Source organism: Oncorhynchus masou, chromosome 30 (genome assembly GCF_036934945.1).
Source record: "Oncorhynchus masou masou isolate Uvic2021 chromosome 30, UVic_Omas_1.1, whole genome shotgun sequence".
Classification (NCBI taxonomy): domain Eukaryota; kingdom Metazoa; phylum Chordata; class Actinopteri; order Salmoniformes; family Salmonidae; genus Oncorhynchus; species Oncorhynchus masou.
This window is the reverse complement of record NC_088241.1, coordinates 16,196,678-16,205,354: the sequence shown is the minus strand read 5'-3', so window position 1 is coordinate 16,205,354 and position 8,677 is coordinate 16,196,678. Positions and strand designations below refer to the sequence as shown.

The following is an 8,677-nucleotide window of genomic DNA, read 5'->3' as shown; positions in this document are numbered from 1 at the left end:
GATTCTCTGATCCACCTCTATGCAGACGACACCATTCTGTATACATCTGGCCCTTCTGACACTGTGCTAACAAACCTCCAAACAAGCTTCAATGCCATAAATAAACATTCAATTTTCTAGCAACAGCTCTGGGGGACATTTCTGCAGTCACCATTTCAATTGCACGCTCCCTCAATCTGAGACATCTGAGGCATTGTTTTGTGACAAAACTACATATTTTTAAGTGGCCTTTTATTGTCCCCAGCACAAGGTGCACATGTGTAATGAATATGCTGTTCAATCAGCTTCTTAATATGCCAGACCTGTCAGGTGGCTGGATTATCTTGGCAAAGGAGAAATGCTCACTAACAGGGATGTAAACAAATTTGAGAGAAATCTCCTTTTTGTGTGTATGGAAAATTTCAGGGATCTTATTTTTAGCTCATGAAACATGGGACCAACACTTACCATGTTGAATTTATATTTTTGTTTGGCATAGTAATAAAAATATTTTTTTCTAAGGTCATAATGTATCTTCAGTAGTAGCTACATTAAAACTCTGGGCGCCTCTACACAACATGCACGTTGACATTGGGCCCAGCCTATGTAACGTTTTAAATAGGCAGACTAACATGTATTATTCCACTTTTTTTATCCCTGGTGGAATTGGCACAGGGAAGGTTTGAACAAACAGTAGGGTCCTGTCGGGCGACCTGCAAATAAACACAGAATACAATGACGCACAAAGTAGATGCGCTCCTTATACTGTTAGTATTTGCAGTCGATCTGGATGTCACAAAGGGTGGATTTCCCCGGAGTTCTTAGCTGTGTTACGGATATCTCCCCGGAAATTGGAGCAGCTACGAGGTCGACTGCTGAGTATAAATAGAAATAAAACAAATCTTTGTTCAGGAGAAAGTGTCACGACGTTCACCGAAGGTGGTTCCTCTCCCTGTTTGGGCGGTGGTCGGCGTCGCCGGCCTACTAGCCATCACCGATCATTTTGTTAGTTTTGTCTTTGCTTCTGTCACACGTGGTTTCATTTGCTTTAATTTTTGTGTGTATAATTACCCCTGTTGCCTGCTTAGGTTTGTGTGGGATTATTCGTATTTTGTTGAGGTTGTGCCTCATTTCTTTTCACGTATTCTACCAAGTGCTTAAGTTCAAGGAGCGTTGTTTTCCTCCTTCCGTGAGTAACTGGTTACTCTTTTGTCGAGGGCGTTTATTTTGGTATTGTACCTGACCTATATGTTTGTGGACTCGCCTATTAAAAATGCTCCTCGGACATCTCTGCTCTCCTGCGCTTGACTCCTGCCCATACCTCTAAACACAATATCCTAACCGAAAGCTTGGCCTTCATTTACATCATACACTACTTGTGTGAAATTCAACTGCTAAACTAAGCTACCTCATTAAGGCCAGTTGTGCACATTTATTGTTTTTGTTTTAATATCCCTTAATTGTTACAGATGAACACCAAAATTAAGTCCAGGAATCTGTAGGCTTATAAAATGCACGTTCTCCATAAACATGCATATAGGAACGTGACCAAAAGAAGAAACCTAGCCTAATCCAGGCGTAATGGATATAACTGTTCGTGCAAACTTGTGCACCATTGCTGGTGGAGGTTATATTTAAGCAATAACACACGAGAGGGTATGGTATATGGCCAATATACCACGGCAAAGGGCTGTTCTTAGGCACAACCTTTAGCCATGTTATTTTGGCAATATATAACAAACCCCTAAGGTGCCTTATTGCTATTATAAACTAGTTACCAATGTAATTGGAGCAGTAACAATAAATGTTTTGTCATACCCGTGGTATATGGGTTTGTCAGCCAATCAGCATTCAGGGCTCGATCCACCCAGTTTATAATTCAATGTATTCGATAGGCTTTAGCACAATATGTACACAGAGTGAATGTGGCCCTTTTCCCCCAATCCTGTAAGAAATGCACTGGCTCGTGTGTGTCGAGTAAAGCAGTGCTTACCTGAGAGCAGCTTATTGTAATAGCATTAGACACTACATATTCTGCTCATACTGAAGCCCTACCTACATTACTGCATAGCGAGGGGCGAAGAAGTGTATACTGTATGCAGAGAAACTAAGAATTTGAGGGCGTAAGAGATTAACAGAGGGAAAGCGGGATACAAACACTTTTCATGCTGGCATTTCCACAACAGGGAGAGTGTTTTTCAAAGGTATTTTGAGCATTTAAAATTCTGTCCCGGGTTGAAAATGCATGTGTGAGATCTGTCCCTTGAGGTTCGATACACTTCTGATTTTCATTCTTCTCTAATCAGGGACTGGTTTAGACCTGGAACACCAATTGAGGTGAGTGCAATGATAGATCAAGTAGGAACAAAAACCAGAAGTGTTTTGCCATTCCAGGATCATAATTGAAATGCTGCCTGGGTTCAAAATGCCAGTCTGAAAGCACATATAGAGAAACTACAGTGAGGGGAGAGACTGGCATAGTAGATAGAGGGCAATCCTTCACTCTGTGTTTTCACTTAGCACTAAATCAGCTGAATTGTCATTACTGTTATTAGTCCTCCCCTTATGCTCTCTGAAGGGGATTAGTTTCACAAATCAAGCAAAATTAAGCTGCTGCACATTCAGCATGTGGGAGAGAAGTGCAACATGGTGAAAGTGTGCAGCTCACAGATGAATCCAACTGGCCTCAGGAGTTCAGTGCTCCAGAAGCATCCTCATGGTGGACAGTATTGAGTGTTGATTCAGCAGTGGTGAAGTCTAGTACCCATCTTCAGGGTGATTCAAATATCTCATTCAACAGAAACTTTTCTACACCTTGCCTGCCTGTGCCCTACTGTTCTACACACTATATATTAGCTCACTGTCATTTATCTGACTGCCCCATTTCTCTCAGTCTGTCCACCCTCTGCTGTTGCTGCCTGTCTGTTAGCGGGAGAAGAGGCGCGCTCTGCTCCTTTATAACCTGCAGATCAAGAGGCGCATCTCATACACCAAAAGGCAATGGACACGACTCATGCAGCTAGGAACAGGAGAGAACAGTGCGTACTGTGTGCATTTAACAACTCTCTCTCATTAAATCGAGTTTAAACATTTTTTTTTCCTAAAGGTCTTTGAACCCTTCTATTTCCTGATTTAGTTGATGGGATGGCTCTTGGATGAACTCTGAGAACTCATGACAGAATGACAGTGCCTTTAATTTTGAAGTCAAATGGGCTTACTCTTTTCCGGGAATGATCTCCAAGACAAATCTAAACAAACACAGACAAACTCTTTGGGATGCAGCCTCCCTCCCACCCTCCTTCCTGGGCCCTTCTCTCTCCATCCGGTCTTACATGCTGTTGTATTATCCTCTTCTGTCATCACTAATGCTTTTCATTCCATGCCCTGTGACACCCAATAATCTAATTAGGGTAAATATGTTCCTTTCATTGAATTGTACTGTTATTTAACACTGCCCCGTCTTACCTACTGTACTCTCCCCATCCCACTCTCTATTCCTCCCACTTTTCTGCTCTCTTTCTACCCTTCACCTCCACTCTCTCCTGTTTAGGTGTTGTCCAGACTGGGCTGCAGGCTGCGGTGGTACTGTGTGTGTTGGGAGAGGCAGAGGGGTGACCGGGCCGTGAAGTGCACAGTCCCAGGCGGCCTACTGGCTCCAGTGCTGGAGGGACCTGGGCAGGATCTGTACCACCTGTGTCCCACTAGTAACTGGGACCCAGTAGAGAGCTGTTCAGACACAGACATGTACTATGTTAGGGCGACCACCTATTAGGGTGACCACCTAAATTATATGCAGACAGTAAAGATATTTAGCATATTAGGCCATTACAGGTTTTAGTCCTGAATCTTTTTCAATGGCAATAAAACAAACTTGCCAAATGAACAGTTGATCATTATACACTGATAAATGTTTATCTCTGCTCATTTCTTTCAAGTTTTGTTCTGAAAGAAATTGTTTAATTCTTTGAATCCCTGTCCAAAGTTGTATTTCCTGTGACTAATTAATCGTTAAAACAACTAGACTAACAATAGCATCTGTTTCACCAGAGGTTTCAGCAGATTGCAGTTGTTATTTAGCAATGCTGACAATTGACAAAACTGTAGATCCAGCTAATTCTTTGGGATGTTCAGACAATAGGATGACTTGATATTATCAGATTAAATAGCCTGTCTGTATGTAAGGTAAACAATTGCATAATTTAGTCACACTTAATTACCTTAAAATGCAGGACTTTATACATCGATTTAGTCATTTTAGAATTCGCTATATAGAAATGTTGTAAGGTTAGAATACGCGGCTGTCTAGAATGTCACCGCAGAAAGATTCAGGCAGTAAAGAGTTAAAGCACAAGAGAAAATCCCGCCCTGTTCGAGGGTTGAAATGCGATTACACCATCGCTGTAATACACGGACTCAGTCTTGTGCCCGAATGTCTTGCATGTGCGAAGCAGTCTGTCTTTCGGGAATTAAAATATTCTGAATAGTACTTTGGGATTTTAACGAGATCACAGTGGGCTCATCTCCGCTACGGAATGGACATATGTTGTAGTAGCTCTGTATGTGAAGGTAACGGTACTGGAAGTATGACCCTGCGATAACGGCAGCCAGAGGCTACGGACAGCGAGCTGGGCTTGGTTAGAGGTTGGTTACAGGACTTTATGGTGTGGGCTAATGGCGCAGGTGAATGAAGCCTCTTGAAATAAAGTTACACGTTCGATTGACTGGCACAAGCAACGCTTCTGCTCTGCTTTGCATTTGTGGATACTATCATGGACTTTCGCTTGACATTTGCCCCTGTAGGCAAATTGAGGTAGCCGTATAGTTGCCTCCAACCGAACCTGTGACCTTTCTCCGTTTTTGAATGCCTTGTTTTACACCTTTTACGTGGATTAGTTGATGGACACGAGCCAATGTCACTGCGCAACAATGTTTCCGTCTAGAGCTCTGGTAACATTGGTGCTACTCGAGACTGTTACATTTCGCGGTACTCAATCAAATACGTTACCTAGTAACCGTTTAGGATTGCTGCACGATGCCGATTTGCAGGAATATCTGCTGGCGGAAAGTCATATGAATTCAAATAAGACAGAGATGGAGAAGCCACAAGAGAAGCTGTCTCTTTTGAACGTAACAACAGTACCGTCCCACTCCTCACTTACAAGTAGGTATTTGTAGTAACCCTAGTTTAGCCTAGGCAACTTCAAAGGAGCTGTCATTAAAATGCAATTTCAGTCCTTGCCTGGGCACTCTCAAATTCACCCAAAATGACATTACATTTTAGGCCTATCCTACAGTCAGTTAACCTTCTATACTGGAGCCTAGCATACATGCTAATTACAATTAATATTTATTTGATACCTTTACTTTCTAAACACTTACAATAACGTTTCTAGTAAATTCGGGTGTAGAACGTAAAAACCTTTTCACTTAATTGTTTAGATATTGGCTTGACAGTCGCTGGACACGCATTCTGTCCCAGTTGGGGCAAATTTTCAAATATGTTGGAGGTGGTTTATGGTAGAGAAATAAACATTAATTTCTCTGGTGGACATTCCTGCAGTCAGTATGCCAATTGCATGCTCCCTCAACTTGAGACATCTGTTGCATTGTGTTGTGTGACAAACCTGCACATTTTAGAGTGACCTTTTATTGTCCCCAACACATGGTGCACCTGTGTAATGATCATGCTGTTTAATCAGCTTCTTGATATTATTTTATTTATTTAACTTGGCAAGGCAGTTAAGAACAAATTCTTATTTACAATGACGGCCTACCAAAAGGCAAAAGACCTCCTGCAGGGATGGGAGCAGGGATTAAAATATATACAGTGGGGAGAACAAGTATTTGATACACTGCCGATTTTGCAGGTTTTCCTACTTAAAGCATGTAGAGGTCTGTAATTTTTTAAATCATATGTAGACTTCAACTGTGAGAGACAGAATCTAAAACACAAATCCAGAAAATCACATTGTATGATTTTTAAGTAATTAATTTTCATTTTATTGCATGACATATGCTTTTCTGATGTATCAAATACTTAATATTTGGTACAGAAACCTTTGTTTGCAATTAGAGAGATCATACGTTTCCTGTAGTTCTTGACCAGGTTTGCACACACTGCAGCAGGGATTTTGGCCCACTCCTCCATACAGACCTTCTCCAGATCCTTCAGGTTTCGAGACTGTCACTGGGCAAAATGGACTTTCAACTCCCTCCAAAGATTTTCTATTGGGTTCAGGTTTGGAGACTGGCTAGGTCACTCCAGGACCTTGAGATGCTGCTACGGAAACACTCCTTAGTTGTCCTGGCTGTGTGTTTCGGGTCGTTGTCATGCTGGAAGACCCAGCCATGACCCATCTTCAATGCTCTTACTGAGGGAAGGAGGTTGTTGGCCAAGATCTCGCGATACATGGCCCCATCCATCCTCCCCTCAATATGGTGCAGTCGTCCTGTTCCCTTTGCAGAAAAGGATCCCCAAAGAATGATGCTTCCACCTCCATGCTTCACGGTTGGGATGGTGTTCTTGGAGTTGTACTCATCCTTCTTCTTCTTCATCCAAACACGGCAAGTGGAGTTGAGGCAAAAATAGAGCTTTTTGGTCTAATCAGACCACATGACCTTCTCCCATTCCTCCTCTGGGACATCCAGATGGTCATTGGCAAACTTCAGACGGGCCTGGACATGCGCTGGCTTGAGCAGGGGGACCTTGCGTGCGCTGCAGGATTTTAATCCATGACGGTGTAGTGTGTTACTAATGGTTTTCTTTGAGACTGTGGTCCCAGCTCTCTTCAGGTCATTGACCAGGTCCTGCCGTATAGTTCTGGGCTGACCCCTCACCTTCCTCATGATCATTGATGCCCCATGAGTTGAGATCTTGCATGGAGCCCCAGACCGAAGGTGTTTGACTGTCATCTTGAACTTCTTCCATTTTTTAATAATTGCACCAACAGTTGTTGCCTTCTCACCAAGCTGCTTGCCTATTGTCCAGTAGCCCATCCCAGCCTTGTGCAGGTCTACAATTTTATCCCTGATGTCCTTACACAGCTCTCTGGTCTTGGGCATTGTGGAGAGGTTGGAGTCTGTTTGATTGAGTGTGTGGACAGGTGTCTTTTATACAGGTAATGAGTTCAAACAGGTGCAGTTAATACAGGTAATGAGTGGAGAACAGGAGGACTTCTTAAAGAAAAACTAACAGGTCTGTGAGAGCCGGAATCCTTACTGGTTGGTAGGTGATCAAATACTTATGTCATGCAATAAAATGCAAATGAATTACTTAAAAATCATACAATATGATTTTCTGGATTTTTGTTTTAGATTCCGTCTCTCACAGTTGAAGTGTACCTATGATAAAAATTACAGACCTCTACATGCTTTGTAAGTAGGAAAACCTGCAAAATCGGCAGTGTATCAAGTACTTGTTCTCCCCACAGTATGTATATATTTATTATAACATAAATATAGGACAAAACACACATCATGACGAGACAACACTACATAAAGAGAGACCTTTGACAACAACATAGCAAGGCAGCAACACATGACAACACAGCTTGGTAGCAACACAACATGTTACAAACATTATTGGGCACAGACAACAGCACAAAGGGCAAGAAGGTAGAGACAACAATACATCACACAAAGCAGGCACAACTGTCAGTAAGAGTGTCCATGATTGAGTCTTTGAATGAAGAGATTGAGATAAAACTGTCCAGTTTGAGTGTTTGTTGCAGCTTGTTCCAGTCACTAGCTGCACCGAACTGAAAAGAGAGCGACCCAGGGATGTATTTTCTTTGGGGACCGGAAGAACGGGTGTGACTGGCAGAATGGGTGTTGTATGTGGAGGCAGCAATAGATATCTCAGATAGGGGCTAGTGACACCTCAGAGGGTTTTAGAAATAAGCATTAACCAGTGGGTCTTGCGACAGGTATACAGAGATGCCTAGTTTACAGAGGAGTATAGAGTGCAGTGACGTGTCCTATAAGGAGCATTGGTGGCAAATCTGATGGCCGAATGGTAAAGAACATCTAGCCGCTCGAGAGCACCCTTACCTGCTGATCTAGCATGGGTAGGATGGTCATCTGAATCAGGGTTAGTTTGCCAGCTGGGGTGAAAGGAGCGAATATGACAGAGGAAACCAAGGCTAGATTTAAATTTGGCCTGCAGCTTTGAAATATGCTGAGAGAAGAACAGTGTACAGTCTAGCCATACTCCCAAGTACTTGTATGCGGTGGCTCCCTCGAGCTCTAAACTCTCAGAGGTAGTAATCACACCTGTGGGAAGAGGGGCATTCTTCTTACCAAACCACATGACCTTTGTTTTGAAGGTGTTCAGATCAAGGTTAAGGGCAGAGAAAGCTTGTTGGACACTAAGAAATCTTTGTTGTAGAGCATTTAACACAAAATCCGGGGAGGGGCCAGCTGAGTATAAGACTGTATCATATCTTGACAAAGGAGAAATGCTCACTAACAAGGATGTAAACAAATTTGTGCACAACATTTGAGAGAAATAAGCTTTTTGAACATATGGAAAATGTCTGCAGTCTTTTATTTCAGCTCATGAAAACATGTTGTGTTTATATATTTGTTCAGTGTATAGTTGAAGTCAGAAGTTTACATACACTTAGGTTGGAGTCATTAAAACTTGTTTTTCAACCACACAAATTTCTTGTTAACAAACTACAGTTTGGGCAAGTCTGTT

The 8,677-nt window shown here is 42.3% G+C and overlaps 1 protein-coding gene across 4 annotated transcripts in view; it reads left to right on the top strand.

The window, feature by feature from the left end:
- The first annotated feature begins 4,359 nt into the window (after positions 1–4,359).
- LOC135522153 (disintegrin and metalloproteinase domain-containing protein 15-like) overlaps positions 4,360–8,677 on the top strand; it is a 39,873-nt gene continuing 35,555 nt past the window's right edge. For all 4 annotated transcript variants that reach the window (XM_064948159.1, XM_064948157.1, XM_064948158.1 and 1 more), the window contains exon 1: positions 4,360–5,140. In XM_064948159.1, the coding sequence (XP_064804231.1) occupies positions 4,876–5,140 (265 nt within the window). In that variant the 5' untranslated portion in view covers positions 4,360–4,875. The remainder of the gene's footprint in view (positions 5,141–8,677) is intronic.